The sequence below is a fragment of the Echinococcus granulosus genome, assembly GCF_000524195.1.
Source record: "Echinococcus granulosus chromosome Unknown EG_S00007, whole genome shotgun sequence".
Taxonomy (NCBI): Eukaryota; Metazoa; Platyhelminthes; class Cestoda; order Cyclophyllidea; family Taeniidae; genus Echinococcus; species Echinococcus granulosus.
This window is the reverse complement of record NW_020170387.1, coordinates 1,803,890-1,827,626: the sequence shown is the minus strand read 5'-3', so window position 1 is coordinate 1,827,626 and position 23,737 is coordinate 1,803,890. Positions and strand designations below refer to the sequence as shown.

General features: G+C 38.1%; 1 protein-coding gene across 1 annotated transcript in view; it reads left to right on the top strand. All coding sequences in view use genetic code 11, as the record gives it.

Annotated features, from left to right (window-relative positions):
- The window catches only part of EGR_01895 (Rho guanine nucleotide exchange factor), a gene marked incomplete at both ends in the record, with an annotated part of 27,004 nt that extends 3,868 nt beyond the window's left edge, over positions 1 to 23,136 (top strand). Inside the window, 14 exons of the mRNA XM_024491144.1 lie at positions 7,885 to 8,090; positions 13,044 to 13,164; positions 13,671 to 13,797; positions 14,226 to 14,587; positions 14,748 to 14,923; positions 14,996 to 15,148; positions 16,107 to 16,308; positions 16,945 to 17,040; positions 17,111 to 17,286; positions 17,626 to 18,039; positions 18,119 to 18,198; positions 19,212 to 19,316; positions 21,523 to 21,728; positions 23,011 to 23,136. Coding sequence (XP_024354600.1) covers positions 7,885 to 8,090; positions 13,044 to 13,164; positions 13,671 to 13,797; positions 14,226 to 14,587; positions 14,748 to 14,923; positions 14,996 to 15,148; positions 16,107 to 16,308; positions 16,945 to 17,040; positions 17,111 to 17,286; positions 17,626 to 18,039; positions 18,119 to 18,198; positions 19,212 to 19,316; positions 21,523 to 21,728; positions 23,011 to 23,136 — 2,550 coding nt within the window. The remainder of the gene's footprint in view (positions 1 to 7,884; positions 8,091 to 13,043; positions 13,165 to 13,670; positions 13,798 to 14,225; positions 14,588 to 14,747; positions 14,924 to 14,995; positions 15,149 to 16,106; positions 16,309 to 16,944; positions 17,041 to 17,110; positions 17,287 to 17,625; positions 18,040 to 18,118; positions 18,199 to 19,211; positions 19,317 to 21,522; positions 21,729 to 23,010) is intronic.
- Positions 23,137 to 23,737: the final 601 nt, after the last annotated feature.

Sequence of the window (23,737 nt, the reverse complement as noted above, 5' to 3'; positions counted from 1 at the left end):
ACTTTATTTCACATAATCGAGGGGAAGGAATATCGAAATTAAAAAAAAAACATAAATTTGCAATATCCGATATTCCAAGCAGAATAGTGGCCATTTGCACGGTATCGTTTATCTTTTGATCTTGTATAAATCCCCCATTTTGATGGCATTTTGAGCAAACAATAAGTACAAAATATTTTGTGTTACAATGCCTAAAGAAGGCTTTTCCAAGTAAGTACAAACCTTGTTTCTCGCCTGCGATTTACAATAATAATTAGACTGTGAGTAACTTCAAATTATCTTTTAACCTTTCCTTCGATAACTTACTTGCATCAAATCCTTGCGTGATCGTTTTTAGCATATTCTCTCGAGGGTGGCTTTTAATTATGTGCTCAGCTCCTAATTAGTGAATTTTGAGGCTATTCTCAAACTGATTTAGTTTTTTTTTACTTGAATTTCGCTGTGACTTTACACAAGCATTTGTATTGTGGCTGACAGCTCACATCAACACTTTGAGTTGCTCATTTTCGAAATCAAAAACAAATGCGGTATATTCAACAAAATTCTCCACTTGTTTTGATAATTGACTTGTTCATTCGATGATGCAAAACTCGCTTTCCCTTCTGCCTTGCCAAATTCACAAATTAACTTCATCAAAGCCAATCAAATTATTCCCTTGAGATGCCTTCGAGACGCCCCGGGAAAAATTAAATTTAATGTAATCCAAGTAGGTCAAGTAGAAAAGAAAATTATCTCTGGGAAACTCACAATCTTTCAAAATTATTTCATTTTTTGTCTTCCAAAACGTATTTGTTTATTCTAACGATTTAGATTTTCGGAAAATGCTTTTATTGCTTAATTTAATTCTTATTTACAGATCCTATATTTATTTGTACATTTCAGATGAGGAACTTTTGCTAGAGCTTAACTAATTATTGTGGTGTTAGTTTGAGGAACATTATATAAGCTTCTGAATATTGTTTGCGGGTTCGCGGACTGTTCTGTGGCTTATAGACTGCCCCTGATGGCATCTATAAGACGTAAATGTCCAAAAGTTACTTTAACGTGATGCGGAAAGTCCGAAGACTGCCTGTGGGCGGTATGATGAGGGTCACAGAAACTCTGTGCGGGGATCATAAGGCAGTGGAATAAATTTATCGCGTAATACTATTTAGAGGGTTACCGGGAATAGAAAAGTTACAAGTTCTATGTTGCTCGAACATTACTACAGTTATAACTGTTGATACGCCCTCATTTAAAACACCGTACAATCCCATGAACACAATCAGTTTAATATAATGTCTTTAATCCTTTTCTCCACCTTATAGATCTTTTTAATTTTGGAGGGAAAACAGCCTTCTTGAATATACTCATATCATTTTCCAGAGATTCATTGAATTAATGCAGTTTTCCTATTTTGCTGCCTTGGCAAAACAAGTGATATTTGTTCTTTGTTTGCTGTACTTTTTATAGGTTTATAATAATTTTGGTTTGATAGGTCTCAAGAAGCCTTTCTGGCTGCCATTGATGTTCTTGGAAGGTGGTAAAACTCGCTGACACTGCATGAAATTAAATCACCCTTTAGGATGACCGTTTGGGAGGATAGTGCAGACAATTTGGTTTCAAATTGTTGACATATGTTGGGATATTTTTGCTTAATGCGATTTTGTCTGCTGGGTAAAATCAATGACTGTTTTTTGTCTAGTTTTTTAACCGGAACCCTTATATTTTCAGATGAGTCGAGAATCATGAAAGTGTTTAATTGTACAATTGTGTCCCAAACGAAAGAAGAACTAATTTTTATATTTAAGAGAACACTTTCAAGTTAAATCTGCGATATCTATGCTTTTTTGCACTTGCATGTTGTATTAAATGTCTTGCATTGAAAAAGTTCCATAACCACACGATTTGACCTAATCATTTAAATGCGGGTGCGTTTTTGCAGTTAATGCGTTTCCAGTAAATATTGCCTATTTGAAGCGAATTAAATGTTCGCCGTCTATAGCATTCTCCACATTCCTTCGGTAGCATTCAGGTGAAACTGGAATAGAGCATTGTACAAAATTTCACGCCAAATCTACTTACTGGAGGCTATTACTTGATTCAATTTGCAAGATCTAAATTTGTGCCCATTCAGATGGAAATCTGCTAATAGCATCTTTGGATGTAAGGAAAGATATTCATATTCCATTTGTTGTAAAAATACAATTGCGATTAAATTAAGTATAAGTAGATTCTTACAACGGAAGTTAAACTGAACTTATGTGGCTCGAGAATATGGAAATACTTGAATGGATTTGAATTAGCGTTTGTTTGCAATCATTTATCCATTTCTTTAAAAAAAACTCAAATGGACGCGAGCATTTCATGAAATCTTTTCACAAATCCCATTTCTTTTCTTTCAAAACCTATTCTAATAGCACTTAAGTAAAGTGACTACATCTGCAATGAAGTGTATTTGTGTTTGTGGCACTCTGTAAATCTGTTGAGAATAAGGAAATGGAGGTTGGCACTTCCATCCAGAGACAATTATTTCTCCGGTTTCGACCGATTAATTGTATCTACCACTATGTTTAATAATGCAGGAATCAAACAACGTGGTTCTCGCAGAGCACTAAAGCCATTCATTTTGGCCTCTGTTATTGCACTTATCGTTTTTTCTCACACACATCAACGCATGGTACCGATACAAACGCATATTTCGCAATCTTCATTGAATTCTCTGGAAAATCGTTGTTATCGTCATGGTGTCTTAAACTGCGCCTTAGTCCAGTGGTCTCACCCATCCATTAAGTGCTCATTTATTAAAAATAATCATTCGTTCCATCCAGCCTTGTCTTGACACTTTCTTTCTTCATCATTTCTCATTTTACGTCCCTCCTATCACATCACTTCCCCAAAATTATTCGTTAAAACATGGTTATTATGAGGAACACCGAGGTTTCTACTCTTCTCATTCAATTATATTCACACGATTGCCTTAAGCTGCACCCATTGACACTCCACTGAGAATACAGATACATAAGGTTGTAAATGTGTCCTCTATTGATAGCCAATGCTATTTGATTCTAATTGTTCTCTGTCCATATCAGGTATATGCTCTTTAAGAGCTTATATTAACAGAAAACAGTAGGGTGATACGTGTTTTGGCGGGGGGATTCTCAATTACTAACATAGTTGAATTGTAATGGGTGGCATTTTTCAAATTTATTAAGAAAGTTCTCACCTTCCATTTCCCTAACAATCCAAAAAATTTAGAATTCTTAGGTGGTCTCACTCGTATTTATATGCGAAGTGTTGGAATATGCTTTGCTTCATTATTTTGACAGTACTTTTTAACGTTTCGGCTTATAACGTAGCAAAAATCCCCATAAATTGAAATAACCAACTTTGCTTTGATTGAATTTACTTCTGTAATGAAATTTGTTCAATCAGCTTCCCTTTTTGCTTGAGGAGGAATACGAGTCAATTTAGCTCTTGTGTGGTCATTCAGTCAAATTTCCCATTTTTCGGAATGCTCCAAAAAATTTGGTGAATCACTTAAAGATAATGTGAATTTGGGATATTTCACAACTAATATTTGTCCAGTATTAAGTGATTTTCATGTAAACTCACCATTGTCTTATAGGAATTGCCTTTATATTTTAGATATTGCGCAAAATCTAGTTTTATAGCAATCGTATAGAGGCATTGAGAATTGCTTGAGTTTACTTATAAACCGAAATGTTAATAAGGAGAAAGGTGAAATCTGTTAATATTCCTAAAGAGATGGTATGCTTTTATCGTATCTATATTTATATATTATTTTTGCATTTTTCCCCCTTTTGCCCGGAAAAGCGCTTATCTCAATGATTGGGTCAACATCATGCGAATCGCATGTTTAGTCTCTGACCATTTGACAGACCCGTTTGCACAGCAAAAAAATGCGATGGAATTCCTTCCTAAAAACTATTTCTGTTAACCGAAATGTTATCTTTAAGCACTGCAAAAACATTTAACAGCAATTTGAAACTACGATCCACCTTGTCTGTCATGGGTACCTACTGAAATGAGATGACGCTATGTTGCTCCTACACACTGACGATTCTATAAAAGGAAGCAAATGGAGTCAATAATTATTTTCGCGATGAGTACAAATTACGAACGTCAACTGACACTCACTTTGTATGGTTTTGCTAAATTTTGCCCACTTCTTCTTTGCCATTAATTTCAAAATTACTATTGTTTCCTTCACCAAGTAGCGCTCACATCGGGGCTGCTTCACCACTTCTAATTACTATACAGCACTCGCATAACCGTACCTGCTATCATCATCGCTGTCCTGTGTAGTTGACTCTCTGTTTGCCTTCGTGTAATCACAGTATCATCAGAACCACGGCGAACCAAAAACCATGGATTTTCACCAAGATTGTTCTGTTAACTGATTCCGTGTTCTACTCTGTCGTATGTTTAAGCTAGTAGAACCATGTCTTTAGCCTAACGCTGAGGACCTTACAATTAACAGCACAGCAGCCTTTGAAGCAAAACAAGAGTCGTAACTCCTTTAATCTTTAAAAAATAAATAAGACATTAAATAAAAGTCTTATTTTGAATCCAGAATTTCGCTTAAGAATTGTAGTTGTCAAAGATTTTCGAACTTTAGTGTTTTTTGAGAGGCTCCATGATATAAATCAATCTACCTGCAATATAAGTCACAGGTACGAATTGTCCTAAAATAGCCACTAAAAGTCCTTTTGGTGACCCACTTATTTCATTTGTTTGTGTTTGAGTTTGAACCTTGACTGGCTATGCGAGCAAATGCATCTCGTTACACATGATATGCAATACTATGGCATGAAGACGTAATTGATAGTTCTGAGGAGATATTTAACTGGTCTTAGTGGAGGCAGTAGGAGAATCTGTTGAGATAAGTTTTGTCAATCTGATCTGACTTCCAATAATGTTCCAGTTCTGATAGGCGTAACACAGCGTAGCATCCACAAAAACTAAAATTTTGCATGGTTGTGTTCGCAAAGCGATCAACTAGTAGGATACTGTTCTCCAAAAGGGGAGACTTTGGAAGTATCGACTAACCTCATGCAAAAAATTTTTGACTATGGCTATTTTATCGTTTTATAAGCATTGATAGTGGAAACGTCCCAAATGATACCATTAGTGCAAGTCCCAAACCTACCCTAATTTTGCATTTGTAATCGGCTTCTGCAAAAATTTTGGCAAATATGTTTGAGTCACTAGTGCTCGTTTGTCTGGATGGTCACTTGCATTAGGTAATCATTCAAAATTTGTTGTTATGATGCACTAATGGTTGGTCCTAAATATTTAATTGCCAGTGTTAGGTTTATGTCGTTTCGTGCAGTTTCACCTAAAGGGGATTCGATTTAGGTTGCTATGCAGTAGTAGATCAAAAGGAAGCCGCATCTATTCGATATTTACATACTTATATGTACGTATGTATGGATGTTTTTATGCACAAGGATACAAGCCGCATCAACTGTCCGTCGCATTTACTAAATCGTAGCAGAAGACAACAAAGTATGTCCTTGAAGTCAATCGTAAACGCGCCATCATGATGAAGAATCGCGCGTCAGACAGAATAATTCATGGAAGTGCAAGCAGTACAAGCTGTTGGTATTCTTAGTGATCTGCAAGATCCAACTCAAGTGACTCAAGTTGCTGCAACAGAATAGGGTGAAGGAGATAGTTAACTCGCGACTGCTCAACAAAGGACAGGCAGCAAAGTTAGATGTTTTTTTATAAGTATTTAAAAGGCAAAAACTCAGATGTTTCATCATTCGATTAAAGCAGTAAAGACGTGCATTTACTTCAAAGACAGATTCACAAAATACACAAAAGTCGTAGCATTTCGTGGTAATAATGTCAGTGCCAACAAATAGACAAAAGAGCATTATAAGCTTTGATGTACCTTACTAATGACATGTACACTAGGTCCATATAATTTTGCTTAAGCGTGTCTGTCCCTAGTAAAGTGCTGTTGTAATATGATGGTGGTGTATCCCTCGGTATTGCTGAGGAGCCACATTTGGACTTCGAAATTGCCTTCTTGTACCCCTCTGAGCGGGCTGACCTTCTGGCTATGCTAGCAGCTCAAACACCTTTCTATGCTGAATACATATATTCTGCCCGAGCATTATGTCTTCTTTCGTCTTCAGGGAAATCTCGGGAGGTTGTACTATCATCAAAGCCATTAATGTCGATTTTACTAATTCCCGCATGACCTAGATAACCTAAGGGTTTGTGACATTGAATGCAAAGACGTAAAATGGCAAATCTGGTAAACCAAATTGCTAAATCTGCATTAAACTAGAAAATATTTTCACCAAATTTGAAAACGTGCATTTGAATATCAAGGCAAAGAAATCTTCTGCAGCAACTTTTTTTCCCAGGTTTTTAGCGGCTTGTTTGTTCAGACATGCTGTCTTAATTTCCCAAGGTCCTAACAATAATGTATCTACTTTGTTTTAATGGCTAGATCTTTGGGTCAAATTGGCGACAGAAGTCGAGGTTATTTGATTGCCAGACGAAAGTGTAGGAGGTTATAGGTTGTCGCATTCTGAACAAAAGGATTGGTGTAAGGAAAGAATTTTGCTAACTGTGAATAATGCCCTTTTGTTTTAGCCGTTTGTAATCATGTTATGGCATTAACCTCAAGAATAATTTTAACCAAGCCTGGGACTAACTGGTTCACTTTGCATTAGTAGGGTTCTAGGAGCTTGTCTTGTATCAATTTGCATTTATTACACGCTTTTTTTAAAAAAATGCTTTGGCGTTAAAAGTTATACGTGTGTTTGCTTCAGGAATCCATTCTTTTAGACATTCTTACAATGCTTATCATAACCACGAAATTGTATCGTGTTTGTAAAATCTGTGCAATTTTAAGGCGCTTAATTTTTGTTACAAAAGTTTTTAGCACTTAACTTTATTGTGTTGCTATTTTTTTAGTTTTCTGTGTTCTTACTTCCCATTTTGTCTACTGTTTATTTAGTGAATGCGGAAGGCAATCGTTACAGTTTGTTAAAAATCACCCTTACACTTTGCAACAAAATTTTTAAAAATGGTTGTACATATCTCTTGTGGAAAAAAACGGCCAAAGAAAAAGGGATTGTTTTACTTTTTGTGCTGCGGCTGTGGGACCGAGGATGACTCGCAGTTTATACACAAGACCTCTGGTGAACCACTTCGACCATTCAGACAACCTTCTAACAATTTGCCAAGTGATATTGCAGATCCCTCTAAGTAAGTGTTATTAACTGCTTTTTTTGGATTGACTAAGATCTGGCGATCCCTTGAATTAAAGTTTTGTGTCCAAATTATTTAATGGCCACAATAATGTGACCATTAACTTTCTATCTCTATATTAGTTTGGAACCCTTAGTGGGCTCTGGGATTTTTCAGACTTTGGCTTTCTCACTGCAAGTTTTATAAGCCAGTTTTTTACATATAAACTTAAAAAGATATCACACAGAATAGCTACAATTTTAATAAGCTCATATTATTAGTCCTTTTGGTACTTTTGGCTATTCAAATAAAATTATATGCTCCGTTAACCAAGTGTGAATCAATGGTTTAGCATTGTACTTTTGGATGAATTCCCCTTGATTTTGTTTAGAACTTAATCAATCTTTATACAACCTAATTATACGAGTCTAATCATTATTAAGTGCTAAGGACTGCTTATCACACAGGTATGGTGTCAAACTCAGGCAAGGGAATTAAGACCTCCTTCCTATGTAATCTTGGTACCGAAAATATTGGACCGAAGTTATCTTAAAAATTTCCGCTTTAATGTTTCGCATAAGGTGACATGAAACGTGACTTTATCAAAGTGCGTTATGAAGAGCTTTAGAATGCTTCACCAAATATTATGACGAACACTTTATGGGCTAGTTGCAGAGAGAGGCCATGTTGACCGACCAGCAGTGCAGGACTCTAAGTGCCTGCATCACACTTGACTTTGCACCTCGGTGGTCTGCAGCTGTGGGCCTGAGGTTAGTTGTTTTGCGCGCACAGACCGTGCCGACGTTACAGTCTATTCGACTTATTCTCATCTACTCTGTTGTGCTAGCACAGTTAATGGTACGCACCCTGAAAAGGTAAAAACAGCAGCCAAGGTCGTCGTTTGACAACTCTATCTTAGGCTATTTAGATGAGTCCATTTGTCTTAAAGCCTTCTTTTAAGTAATAAATGATACACTGACTGCTCTCGCTGCCGTTGTCTCACGTTTCGCTTGTTTCATTGTGTTCTATTAGCGTAAAAAAATGGGTGATACTTGCAATTATTGCAGATATAGTAATGAATAAGTCCATCCAAATTTAATTAGTAATACAATGCCTACATAACATTCTTATTCATTTATCTCCTTCCAAAATCCTGATTCTCTAGATTGATCGCTTAGACCGTCATGCTGCAAAGATAGCATCTTCATTTCTTTGTGTGGTAGATTGTGCAACCTTGTGACTTATTTTGCCTGCTCCCAATACCCTCAGTTCGCGTGCGTGGGATTATAGCTACATGTGCTTACTTCAGGTGTAATCACATTAATCATCAACTATGTCACCATATGCAATTAGGTAAGGTCACTGATACCTCAATACGTCCCCGATACGAAGACTAAACCTCTCAAATTTAGAATCGGCAGCACGCATAGTCGTCTACTTGTGACTTTTTGAAGTCTTCGTAATTTACCGTTGAATTCAGCTTATTCACCTGTCATTATTGGTAGATACATTTTGGTCGCAAAAGTCCTTACACGCATCGTAGTTGCATACCTCATTTTAATACACGGATATTATTTCCATTTAACACTACTGTTTACTCTAATGGAATGTCCCTAGAAGTAACTTATTTCCCCTTTATGGCATGTAAATAAGCTCACTGTAGTGAGGTCATGAAATGGCCAGTCATTCAAAAGGATTTCATACTTATCCTTTTAATTTTTTTAGCTTTTACATATTTCAACTATCGCCACAACTGCTATTTTGAGACTAACTTCTTCGTATTCACGATTTGAAATATCACAGACGACGTGTTGGATTTTTAAAATATCTCCAAAACTGAAAATTTGATCTGTATGTTTTCACATACTCTGGCAACTTAGAGGCGAAATTCGACAGAGCTTATTTTGGGTCAGATTAGGATAGTTGATGGGCAAGTGAACTCCGCTTGTGTGTAAAATGAGGCCTCGATGCATTCCTGATTGGCTTTAGCAAAAGCGCGTTTCTTGCACCTCTGATAACAACAAATTTCGTGTGCCGACTCAAGTCTGGCACTAGTGTGGCGTGGATTTTCTGCAGCATAAGCAAAGTTCTGGGTCGAGAAAACACCACCACAAAGTCATGACACTCCGAGCTGGCAATCATCTATGTGCGCTCCAGTTTCGCCACTTTTCTCCTACTTTCGTGCGCCACCGTGTGTCTGAACTCATGGTGTTCGTTAAACACTTGCTCTAACACGATTTTATCTTGAATTACCAACTCACCCTATGGTAGTAGTTGAGTAATACAGACACAATCTATGATGATGCGGCCGTTGGTAATCGCATTCCACGTATCTGTGATGAGTTTAAAGTGTCATAACCTTTTTAGCATGATTCATCTGTGGGTATCTGTATAAACTTTCTCAAGCGAAGCTATGTGATTTTGTTAAATTTGTACTAACCCAAGACTGAATTGTGAATAGTATGGTATATGTAAAAGTAAACGACTAAACATCCTAGCATTAAGTGTTGTTTTACCATTTCACTTGGCTTGATAAGATCTATTATTGCCCAATTGCTTATTTAGGAAATGCGGTCTTCCAGTTGTCGTTTCGTAGTTGTAATTGGTTAGTTTTATTATTTTTATAATCCTATACCCACAAACAAAATTATCCCATCTGTTTCAACCCAGTGAAATAACTTTACAGTTCCAGCCTTCAGTCACTAGCGCTTCTGAGGTTTCGGCAAAAATTTTCATCAGTACTTGAATGCAGCACTTGTGAGGTTAATGGAGTCACCCTACCTTCCGCGTCTACGATTTTGTAGCAATAATTGCGGCCAAGGAAAATACAGATCGGCATCGATTCATACTATTGTTTCCTCAAGAACGAAACGCGTCCGCATCATACATTTCTCGTCACTCAAAGTATGTGCAGAATGTACCAAAACGCTTGCACCTATGTGACCTCCTGCCTACTCCAAGCCCTCCTTTTGACCACAGGCATGCATGCAAACTCACACGCGCGTATGCATCGTTCGGTGCTTAATTTGCTATTCAGTGTGCAGTTTGTTTGCATGCCAATGGTCAGGTGTAAGTGGTCCTCTATCAATTATTTTGGATTATCCAACTCTTTACGAATGCATGGAAGTCGAACACACACCTCACTCATTAGTTTATTTCAAAAGATCCTATACTTTCTATACTCACATTGATGAAATGTTACACTTGTGTTGAATGTGGAGCCTAAGGTGTTGGGTGATATAAGCTTAACCACGGAAGCACCACTGGTGGTTTCGCCATCGGAAGATAGGCTTCTTGTGAGGTCTGTGTGCAAGCCAAATCAAACACGACTCTTTTATAATGCGATCTTCAGGAAGCAAGGAGTAGCTTACAATTTGAATCTGCTTGCAAATTTGCAGACTTGTAATTGGGAGCATGCTCTATCCACAGAAATTTTCATCAACATCCTTATTCAAAAATTATTCCCCATTTTATATGCGAATTTCTTTAACTGTTTTTTGAAGTTTTAGGTTTCTGCATGAATCAACAATTGTATAGTACCATAGCTTGCTATGTCTATTCAACAATACTACTAATAGGATTTTTCATATCATATTTAGTTGCCTATGCAGGTAATCTTGCGATGTTTATGAAAACATCTACAAGCATATGCAATTCCGACAAAGTATATTGTCACGGTAACCAATAATCGCTGGGATGACTGACGTTGTAGTACTCAATTTTAGGAATAGAATGCCTAATTGGTCACGTTCCTACTCAACTAGGAAGCCGCTGGCGGTGAAAATGTCTACTCCTTAGGTATTAAGACCACCTAAGTTGTTTTCTTATCCAAATATTTGTACAATTCCATGTATTTAGGTAAAGAATAGTTGTGCTGGTCCATGTGGTTAGTCTATATTAGTTATAGTATCTTGTTACCAATTAGACTTATCAATAGTTCACCCGCACCTCCTGAGATTCGCTTGGATGCTACCGAATAAAATTCTCTTAAAATTGAACGGAGACTTGTTTATATCGTTTTTTACTGTAGCTCTAATTTACCTCTCACTTTTCAATCAGCCAAAAATAGCCATAAGCAAATGACTTGGGGCTGGCATTAGCTAAATGAAAGCATAGGTGTTCTAGCCTCATTTTCTAATTAACCTCTTCCGATGTTAAGTTAAGTGGCCACGTCCTTTGATAAAATATTCTTTCAAGAAGTTGCAATTCCAACCTATTAAAGAACACTCCTTGCAATGGCCCTTGACGAAAACAATATATGGCGTATATTCCGTGGAACAATGTGTGATTATGCTGCACATTTTCAGAAATAAGTACCGTCTTGATACAATCCATAGCTGTTTCTCCCCTTCCCAATGTATCCCAAATTCTGCTTCTATTCCTTTCGCACACATGCGAGCATATTTAAGCACACATTAAAGCACTCAGCGTGCAATAAAACGTCTTTACTGATATTCTGCAATTGGGTAGACACACCATGCTCTCCTTGACTTTGACTAAACTTTGATCTGTGTATTTAACTGGGCGCAGTTTTTTGATGGCTTTGTACTTTGGCATGACTACTCGCCCTCTTATTTCAGCCTGCCCAGTCGACCCTCCCTTCCAAATTATTGTGAGTCGCACTATATACTTATGTAAATTAAGTACAATTGTCTTCCCCCTTCTCATACTGATTAAACTTGTTTTATCTGGCAACGAGCTTATACGTCCCCGGAATGACTGTACATGAATAACAAAATATTTGCCACGATTATCAAATTTTTTGAACCCAGTAGCAGATAGCCAGCTGCTTAGAACAAAGATAGAAATCAAATTTTACCTCTACTTGACCTACACAATAAATAGACAACAATTGAAATGCGGCCTTCTAGGAGACTACTTTGTAAATTTGGTATAAACTTTTTCTTTGAGCATCCCTGTTCATTTGCGCCTTCTGTTTTAAATTTCAGTAGTACCACCTGGTACCCAAAAATATCCTATTTCTGTATCATCATGGTGATTGAGGTACGCAGTTTCGTTACGAAATAAATAAAAACGAAAAAAAAAAACATTCCAAGGTTATTTTGGGTGGCTTCCAAGACCGCAGCGTCTTTTAGCACTGTTTTATTATGCCATATTGGCAAACCCTTAGGGAACTTTTCATTTCCCTTTCCACCTGTGGTTATTGTGTGCATTTTATTAAATGACCAGGTTTTGGTAATCCTCATTTGAGGGGTTTTCGGTTTACACAGTCAATGAACCTTGTGCGAGTGTTGAGGAACGACGAAAACACTTTGAGGAAGTCAGTGAAAGACATCCGGGCAGACCTCCGATTTTATTCCAGCGACCCTCAGTTGGGTGAGCCATTGCAAGTCTGTCTTCAGTCTGGGTGGAATTAGCTGATAAGAGTCGTTTCTAATGGATTTAAGGTCTTAAAGGTTGTACTTGATGCAAGGGCTTGAGATTAGCTTATTTGCCGATTGTTGTCTGGACCAGATGAGCGTCTTCCCTTGGGGAGACTCGGGTAACTTTGCTTCATCGAGCAAAACACTTGACAGAACTCCCATTGAATTTTTATTCACAATAACCGATTTCGGTATTGTCGTTTATAATAGATATTGCCGTCGCTTCATCGTAAAATCAAGCAAATGATCTACCCTGTATGCTCACATTCCATAAACCCTGATCAATGGGTGTGTGCACAGCACCTCCAATAAATTCACAGTTATGTAGAGCATGGTCAAGCGGTGCAGAATATTAGTGGGTTCATGCTGCAAACCAAGGTCGCCACTTAAAGTTCACTTGCGGGCGTCTGGCATGGTTTATGGTTTAATGCCTTTTTTTTTCAGAGGTAGTGTCTACACCAATGGATCATTCAGTGCAAAATCATTCTTCGCAAAGAGTCTGGTAGCCGAGGAGGATGAATTGCAAGGAAATGGAGACCGAAAGAAAGTTATTTTGCGACTTGAGGTGGGTGAATCACTCATAAACTCCTCCTTTCTTGTGTACATTTCTTAGCCCCCTACTTCAATATAGCTTTACACTTGTTGATATTTTATTAATTACGTGATATGGATTTTCTGCATGCTGAGTCATTTGTTATCATAGCGCTTTGTACAGACTGGAAATGTCCCAGTACTTTTATTATTTTAAACCTAATGAGGTGATATATGCGTTTTTTTCGTAAATCACTCAAGGTTTCTATGACACTATCTGATCAAATGCTTGCACCTGCGCTCCTAGTGATTTTCCGGACAAATTGGTGGAACTCTGAGAATTTTATAATTGTCCCTTCGACTTCATCAAATCAGTGTTGTTTCTGTCGTCGTATATGTTCCACACTTTCTTGCTACCTAAAAAGCATCAATTTTTCAATTTGTCTGTTTTTTTTATTCTTAGGATGATCCATTGATTCGACATACAGAAGTGATGGTGTCTAAGACACCTTTGTGCCTTATTTTTGCGATTTTTTGCAGGATGCTGAAAAAAAGTACGATAATAGGCTGTCATTCAAGTCGATATTTGGAAATGCGCCACTCTATCAAATCTATGATGAACACTTCAAGCGTAAGGAAATTCGTCGTCTTCATCATCGACTTCGTGGTAAGCTTTATTGCATTTTTTATCATTCATGCATTTCAATATAGACAAGTATAAAATTATTCCTATTAGAAACCCTTAACTAGGTCACCCATACCATTGCTCATGTGAGGTTTTGCACCTTAGTATTTTTCACATGATATTTTCTTTCACGACATTTTACAAAATATAATCCAATTACCTTGCGGTTGATTCTGTTCCAAGAAGCTTTTGCCCAACTTTTAACACTGCTTTAAAATAGAAAAGGCCTATTTTGTTTTACTTTCCACCATTAATATTTTACATACTCAAACTCCCGAAGGTGGCTTTATGCGGGCCCCGAGGTAAAGAGAAATCTACGCATGATATAAGCTGAGCTCTAACTTTTACTGGTAGTCTGTTTGACAGTTTGATCAATAGTTACCTTACTTTACCCTTAATGGCTTTCCTAGAGTCTATTCGATCGCTGCGCAGGAAGAGGGGTGACCAGCGCCCTTTGCGGCAGCCAAAAGCTATCGTGTCGCCCCCCAAATTCGGTCCAGATGATCAGTCCTCCTCCTCATCCTCCAGCGGGGACGAGGATGAGTTAAAGACACCGAGCTCGGCGAAGGCCTCCTCCTTCACCGTCATCAAGCGCGACTTGTCGCGCAGGCGATCCGACGTGGAACGCACCGCCAAGATGGGTGAGATGAACAGCGTGGCCAACGAGTTCTCCGGCACCGGACCTTCTCGGGTTCGCTGGTCTGATATGCTCGAGGTCGTCCGCCTCAATCTGGCAGCTGGTCTCACTAAGGAGCAACGCAGTCTGCAGGAGGTACCTTCAACTCGTTCTTTTCCCTTGTTTTTAACAATCATCAGGTTTTTTTTTTTTCTTGAGAGGAGCCATTACTAGCAAAATGATTTATGATGACTTCCTGAGCTTGTATAGACAGTTGTAACGTGCCCTAATTTTAAGTTTGGTCCTTTTTCCACAGGCTCGCTTCGAAATAATTACATCGGAGGCTTCGTACTACAAGAGTTTAACGGTGCTCATTGATCTCTTTTACAAGGCACCTGTCTTCAATCCAATCGCTGCCAACGCTGTTATCACGGAATTCGATAAGCATCAGCTATTCTCAAACATCCTAAATATTCATGTTACAAGTGAAAAGTAAGAACCTTTACAGCAAATTCAAGCTTTTACGTAAACGCTTGGCTACTGCAATATTTTTCCTTATTTTAGTCTTCTTCATTCATTAGAAACTAGTTTTCGTAAAGACCCGATGATGGGTAACATTTGTGATATTCTCTACGAACACTCCGAGACAAAGTTATCTTACTATGTCACTTACGTAAAAAATCAAATGTATCAAACCCGGACGCTAAGTAAGCTCATGTAAGTTTACGTTTAAACTTTAAAGACATATTTTTAATTCGACTGATGCCTTTAAAAGTAATTGTAAAGTGACGAACAACATTATTAGTGGTTTTTTATGACCATTTGTTCTAATCCTGGCTGGTTTTTTTGCAATCTAGTCAGTTTCTTTGAGAATTAGGACATTTTACATGCTTGCTTTAACTTTCCTAAGAGAATTACACGTGTAACAGTGTAGTGAAACTCAATTAAATGTGCATGTGTGAGTTTGTATTCTTTTCTGGGAATTTCAGTGAGCTTTCACTGTTTAATTATGTTAGCTGAAATGCGATTATTTCAAGTGTAACGTATTATGATTTCGAAAAAAATAAAGTCCACGCTTATGCATCACGAAAAGCCTCATTGGTTACGTCCTTTAATTTCAACTTTGAGAAATAAATCCTATTGTCGGTAACTGATTTTCATCAGGTAGACATTAAACATCTTTCATGGTCGTTTTCAGACTTCGCAGAGTGAATACTTTTTTGATAAATGTGTTTCCTTAGCAGTTGCTACTGCAATCGCGTATCTAATGCCATGTATTTTTCGGAAACTCATATTCCGTAGGCGCTTAACTATGCCCGGGGATTCCACTGCTTTTTCTAGGATATTGTAGGGATAATAGGCTGTGTGTCTGAACGGAATAGTAGTTGCTATTGGACCTGGTGTGGCGATTGCTGTTTAGCAGATCCGATGTAACTTTAATGGCAGTAGAACCTGCTGCATATAAGTGTGAATGCGTTGTTTTTGTCCTAGAAACTGTCTCGTATTCAAAGGGATCAAAGCCGAAATTCTACAGCATTAATGAAAGCCCGCTAGGTATTTTTGCTTTGCATTGGCGCGTTGAAATTGACCTCTAGTAAATATTATCTTAAATAATTCATGATCGGTTTTTATATGCATACGTATTTGGCCTAGAGGCGTGTTCTTTATGATTTAGGAATCGTCCATCATTTAAAGAGGCTGTTCAAAACATCCAGAGTATGCCGCAATGCAGCGGCCTGGACCTGAATTCCTTCCTAGTGCTCCCGATGCAGCGGGTGATGCGGCTGCGCCTCCTCGTGGCTGCGGTCATCCACTACACCCCGCGCTCCTTGTCCGCCTACGAGAGCGGCCTCGTGGCTCTCGCCTCGCTTGAAAAGGTCCTCTTTTTGCTCCCCAACCCACTTTTTTTTGGCAATATGCTGGCCCTTGGCTTGCTTGTTGGTTTATTTTTCTTCCTCTGCGATATCTGGGTTTTATATTCCACCAGCAGCAATGATCTACTTAGTGGAATCTATTACCGTTTGCAGGTTTTTTATGCAAAGAAATACGGCTCGTATAATATTATTGTAGGGCTAATCAAGTTAATGGCTATTTTTAAACAATGAATGTAATAAACCATGCTCATAAACGAGCATTATTCGTTAATGGTATAATACACTTTCCTATTCTTTGTTTTGATTCGTGTCTTAAGTAAATATTCTGTTATGCAATTTGCCGTCCAGCAGTGAGTTTTGAGAAACGGCGATAGTTGTTCGAGGTGAGAAGTGTGACTCCTATTGCAACATTATTGGGTGAATATAATGGTACTTGTATTGTAAATTTTATCCGTAAGTCAGGTTACTTTACTTTTTTTAAAAACGACTGTATTGACGCCACGAACATATCCAAATATACTCATTGGTAAATATCATCTCAACTGTTTCGGACACTACGACGCTGTCATACTTGATGAGATGATGTTTCATCCAATTTTGTTTTTACATTATGTTACATTAGTCTCCTTGTCTGTTTAGCTAATTGCAGAATGCAACTCACAAAAGGGTCACATGGAGCAGAAGGAGCGTCTCGTCACCTTGTCGAGCCAATTGGAGTTTAAGAGCAATCTCAGAGTAATATTTAGTTGTACTTAAATGTTTAAGTAAAAGTGTTTATTTCTATCGTAATCGCCTCCCTTTAAAGGCCGTTGGTACAGGCAGTCGAGAGCTGGTTAAAGAAGGGAATTTGCGGCTACTGGAATCATCCAACTTGCCGAATGCGGCCTTTAGACGGAAATTTTCTGAGACTATTAAAAACAAGCCTATTCAAATCACACTCTTCTTATTCACCGATATTCTCCTGGTCGCGAAGAGGAAAGGGTGGGTCAGCTAAAGTCCTAGATAATCTACACTACTGTTTCATTACTATTCATTTATTTATTCGCTTGTTTTTCCCCGCGATCAGTGTTTCTGAATGCAAATGTTTATCACAAGTGTTATCGAATCCGATTTGAGTTTACTTTTCATTATGTGGATAGAATAAAAATTGTTTGTGAAAGGTGCATAAAAATAGTATATGATACCTGGAAGAAACAGTTGTAGCTTGTATTTTAAAGCTATCATTCTAGATATGAATTTTATTGGCTACTTAATTCAACAAATTGGCGTGAGCTATTCAGTGATTTATCGAATTTAAGTAGCCCTATCTTATTTATGCAGAGAAAAGTACCTCGTTGAGGATATCAGTCCGGTGGATGATCTTCGGGTGACGATTGAGGCGCTGCCGGAGGATGATATGATCAAGCGGACGGAGCTGAAAACGAAGATTAACCCTGACGATCCCTTCCACATCGTTCCTAACATCCGGCCTGACCGCTCCATCTCGGTACGCCAGTCAGGCGAGTTGATGATAACGCGGCAAGGGAGCCACTTCCGCGAGCGTTCCCGTTCCCGTGGCGGCTCTTCTCGCCACCGCACTGGCGCTGGTGCAACTGGCGTTACCAGTAGTTCTTCCATTGGTAGCGTTGGCGGGTTCTCTGAAGGCGGCGTCAGCTACATCGGTTACCCCTTTATCCTAACCTTCCAATCCACCGACTTCACCATTGTCGACTATCACTTCTTGTGCGATACTCTGTGAGTGCACGTCTCGTATCAATCTTTATCTGTCTTTGAATCAGTAGGCTCGTTTTTACTTTGATTTTTCTCTGTCCAGGTCCCAACGCGAGAGATGGGTGGATGCACTTCAGCCAGACTACTACAGTGTTCCATCTGAAATAAGCTATGATACTTGGGGTAGATTCATAACTACTTTGTTTAATTATTGACTTGGATGTTTCATCATAGTATATTATGATAGTGTTTTGATAAGTGGTATTATCAGCATTTAAATCACTGATATCAATAGTTAGTCTGGAGTTTAATGTTTTGGAAGTTATGTTGAAACAGAAATTTCATAATGCCTTCAATGTTTTGACAGTTGAAACTCCCTACCAGTGACCTGACCCACCACACCCGGTGGGGAAGATTTGCATGTTAAATACGTATTGTTTAATATGGACAGTAATTTACTTCCAAAATATTCTTTCCATTGTTAAACATTTCAGGGTTGGCTACTCTAAATCGTAATAGTGCTTGAGTGTATCAAAGAACGTTGCTTTTAATGGAACGGTCATTGGTGGCCTCTGAGGCCTCGAAAGGTCTCTAATCGTGTTTTTACGAACTGTCTTCTTTGTTTTTGCCATATGAATAGATTTGACTTTTCATCCAAAAATTCACAATCATACAATATACGTGCTATGCTATTGGGCAAAATGTATTGGAATAGAAGTAATGTGATTTTCAATTTCTTTTTTGTTTTCTTGTGTACTTTATTTAATGCATGTTCATATGCATTTTACAGTATTATTCCTTATTGATATTAATTTACTTTTATCCGGGTCTCCGATTCAGTAAGCCAAACTAAATAGTACATTGTTGTAAATCATCACGTCTTATGCTTCGTTTCCATTATTACTGTGAGTTGAATCGTCTTTATTTCATTCCACGTTAAGTCTACAAAACGTCGCCCAAGTTTAAGATGTGCTAGAGGATAAACCGACAGTGTGAGGAGTGCAGACTTAAAATCATTACTCTAAAACGGCTACATTATCCTAGATTCTTAATTTAGAATGCAAACTAAGCTGACCACTTAACCTTGGTAATTTACTGTCCATTCAGGGAATGTAATAAGCAGTTAATGTGATTGGAAAATTGCGCAATCTGTTTTTCATGATTCACTGTAAGTGCTTTGGCTTGTTTTTCTCTAGATTGCCCGCAAGTCATTGCAATTGTCAGTTACGGGGCGACAGAACGAGATGAACTTGATCTCAAGGAAGGTGACCTAATGAACGTCATCGTGGAATTATCAGACGGTAGGTCGTACTGAAAATTGCACATAAGTATAGTAACCTGTGAATTACATTATATAAAGGTTATAACAGTCTAGAAAATGCCTATTGTTCTGTGCACATATGAATTGTGATTATTTAAGCATAGTGTAACATAGCCGTAGTTTTTGTGGAACTGCTTTCCTAATTCTTGAATAGGCTTCGTTGTGATGAACCTTCCTCTATGTAAACATCGATTCAGCTAAAAAGGTTTTGTCCGTTTTTTTGAGAGTGAACTTTTTCTATCACTCCTGCCGATTTATTTTGGTAATAGTTCCATTCGTGCCTTTTTCAATTCTTGTCTCCTGCCTCAGTAATGATTCCGATGCAAGGTGGGATAAGATTCGTCACAGACTTTAATTCTATGCACTGGATGATCATAGATATTTCTTATTGTTAATCCACGTTTCAAAAGATTTCATGCTTCATTGATTAAAATCTTCAAATGCCAACAAAGATCCCTTTTTGTAGTACCGTCTAAGGCCGTGATGATAGGCAATGATCCTCATCGTTCATTAGGTACTAATCATCTTACAATGCACGTAATTTGCTTTTGCACCAGTTGTCAGTGTTTAGTGTGCATTCTTCGAGGAATGTCTCATTGTCGATCCAACACAAATTGTGCCGCTTCAACTTCAGTCTCCTCTGCATTTGCATAGTGAAAAGAACGTATTGTCGTTTTTGTTGCTGTTTTTTATAACGCATGGAGAAATTTCAGCGCCTAGTGAACAAGGCCATCGCAAACCAGAGCATAATTTATGCTAACAGCTGTTTTAATTTCCGCGGTTCCACCAATTCTCCACTGTTTATTTAACCTGCAGTCAGTCAGAAATAACATTTTCTCCTAGTAGCTTGTGGTAATACCTGGCAAATCTTTCGGGCTTAATTCCCTCCCGCCCTCTTCTTACTGAACGCTTCACAGCCTCTTCCTCTTCTAGGATTCGCTAAAAACGGTGTTATATATTTCCTCTTTGTAGTTATTTTATTTTAGGCTTTGTTTGATCACTTAAGAAACATCGGAAAGACATCGGCATGCCAATTTTGATTCCACCTACACATTTGACTTACCGATGGATCAACAAATTAGGCACCTTCATGTTTGTTATTAATGGCTTGTTTGCCAAATGTTTGGATGCCTTATTAAATTCTCAGTTTATTATTATTTGGTTAAGCGCTTAACGGAATTAAGTATTCTAGAACACGTTGACTGTCATGTTTGAATATGGAATCGTTTGTAAGGTAATGAAATTCTATTTTTATTGTATGATGGTCACTGAATTTGGACATTTTTTGGTCTTATTAATTTCATGAATTCTGAGCCGCTCTAACCTTGCCATCTCATCAAATCTCTCGTTTGTCTCAAACTTCTAAAGGGCAAACCTTCTATCCGCTTTACAGCTCTTCAAATGCAGCCAAATAGTGCCTTGGAGTGTGTCCTGTAGAGTTGTCTCACCTTTGCTATTTCGATGAAAAATCTCTCCTCCATTGCAACAACAACAACAACTCGCTACAATTTGTAGCATTAAAATCCGAATTAGACTCTAGAGAAGCAGTTATGTCAATTCCCCCTTTTCTTTGTTGTATTTTGGCCGGTGGCAACCGCTGTTTTTAAGATAATTTGTTATGCTATTACTTTACTCATTTACAACTAATCAAAGTTTATCTCAAATTTATTCGGGTTGATATGATATTAAATCGCCCATTTTGCTTCACTCGCCTTTTGTGGGCTATTTGAATAAATAATTGTATATTTCAAGCTTTATTAAACCACACTCGTAATTGGGACCATTTCGCGTTTTTTACCTTGGATCGTCCAACATTGAATCTGCTGCATTGATTTGTTAACTCTTTAGGCCACCAAGCGCATATTTGTGTAGCGCCTAAGTATTGGTAGCTTTATTGTTGACATAGTGGAGGACATAGTTCTCTGACACTAGGGGCTTTAAAGGTGCATATAGCCGGAAACAAAAAATCCTGTTGTATTCACAGCTGACTGTGTGGTTTTCAACCGTACTTCCCTCTGGAAATGTCATCAGAATTAGCGATCCGACTGTGGGCATATTCCTGATCGTAAAATTTCTCATCAACTCTCTAAATGTCGATTGTATTTTTGACTTTGTAATTTATTCCATCGTTTTTCCGGCTTGGGTTGCTTTACTTTATAATAAATCAGTTTACAAAACACCAACAGGCTGGTTGAAGGGCGTGCTCCCCGATGGTCGGGCGGGCTGGGTGCCGAAGAGCGTCTGCCAGCACGTCGAGGATCCACAGGCGCGTCGGCAGAACATGAAGAACTTCTTACTCTCCGAGGAGGCTCAGCGCGCCTATCAGAAGCGTAAACAACAGGAAAAGCGGGTTGATATGTTTGTCCGAGTGCACGATTTACGCGGCACATCGGTTTGAGTTCAAGTAAAGTCGATTGAAGTGCGTCCTTCATCCCCATCTCCCTTCATATCATCCCTCTCCTCCCCTTCTCACTTTCACTTTCACAATTTCTTTTTTTATCAACTCGCTTGTGATCGTTTTGCTTTGTGTGATATTTACAATGATCGTATACTTCGAGATTATCTTTGTTTTTTTTGAGAGTCAAACTTGTGTTTTGAAAATACGTTTCCTTAATGACGGATTCCTAGTTTGACACTTTCTCCACAGATTTCTCTAAAACCCCAATGAATACATATGTCATTATTCCCAATCTATAATTTTTGACGTATCAATATGATTATTCCGATAAAATTGCGCAACTGTTCTAGCACCCACTCGTAATACTAGAGCCTTTTTTGCTGTTTCTAAGCCATTCTTCTCTTGTCAATTCATATGGAATGTTTTTCAGTGGGTGATGTCTCTGCAGTCTGTGTTGTGGTTTATGGATGAATGTTGGCACATGGGCTTTCTACAACTTTTCGGGCTTTTTGAAATTACAATCTATTGAAATGGCTTCTAGTAATTGTGGTACTTGTGACTAAGTATGACATTTCTATCTTGTTTAAAAGTAAAAATTCATTCTAATTTCCCCTTTTCATATTATAGGTCAAAAAATCCTCGTTGGCATGTTTTTCTCAATAAATCAGGATCATTTGCAGTAAATGACGATTGCTTTGGTGTGATTTAAAACTTAATGTCTGCAGTTTTAAGGAGAAATTACTTTCATGCCTGACCAATAATACGCACTGTTACTGTTTTAAGAAAGCGTACACTCACATGCAGGTATTTATGGGATCAGTCATCTGTTCTACCACTAGTGTAGCTAAATTTATGGAGCATCTTAGAAGATGCTAAAACGAGGATCTATATTGCATTAAAGAGATTCATGTGTATCCTTTCCAATGTGATTTTTTGGAATTCGTTTACCAGTCGGTAACCCTAGAATCTGATAACATATTCCAACGCTTCCCTTTTTTACAATTTTAGGAAGTTCAGCAAATTAGTTTGCAGTTGATATGACAGTTTTGGATTGAATTTGTTGCTGCTTCAACGGTCATAGTAACAATTGCTGAGTGGCGTACTCAGGTGTTAAGCTGTACAAAACTACAACTGAGCCTCATCACGGTCTCTTGTTCTCTCTAAGATGCTACTTTAATTCAGCTTATTTTTCTGCGCCAAGGCCCCTATGCACAAATCCCACCTTTTGTTTTGGTTAGAAGGTACAAGTTAATTTCAAATTGGAATTAAATTTTAGCATGATATCAGGCAATTCGTCTATTCCAGTTGCCTTGGTTGCAGTGAAAATGGTGCTGGTATTATTTACAATGGGAACGATTCAAATGAATCATCACAAATTGCAGGTTATCGTATTGCCGCCTAATGGCTTGTTAGTGAAAAAAGCGGTACCGGTAAATGTTACCACCATCGCTCATCGTTAATGCGTATTTAACAGACCATTTAAAAGGGTCTCAGAATTTTCATGGTATCTTTAAATCCTTCTAAAGGGCTTGTGATTGTAGGGATAATATCTCAGTTTGATTTGATGGAGGAGCAAGGACGTCTACAGTGTCCACCACGGCATCAATGATTGATTTAGGTAGATTTGTGCAGGTTAGTGAGTCTGCTCACGGTGTGAAGTTAACGTGGACACTGTTTCTCTCTCCGCAACCTGGTGTGGGTATCACGGTTTCCGACTTTCTTTAAGACCCACAAAGTTGAGTAGGTCATAATCAATCTCTTCTAGGAAATGGTAACCTTCTGAGAACTTCCTTATTATATGCGAACTTTGTAAATCAAGGTAACCAAACCGATGGTGTAATATATCAGAACTGTCCATACATTGCGAAAACAAAATTGGTAGGGTGAGGTTGCCTCTAACAGTCCGTTTTGTTTACCATTTAGTGGAAAAGAGATTCCGTAAAATCGTTTTATAATTAATCCTCAAAACGTATCGATTTACAAGCTTTTTCTCCACTGAATGC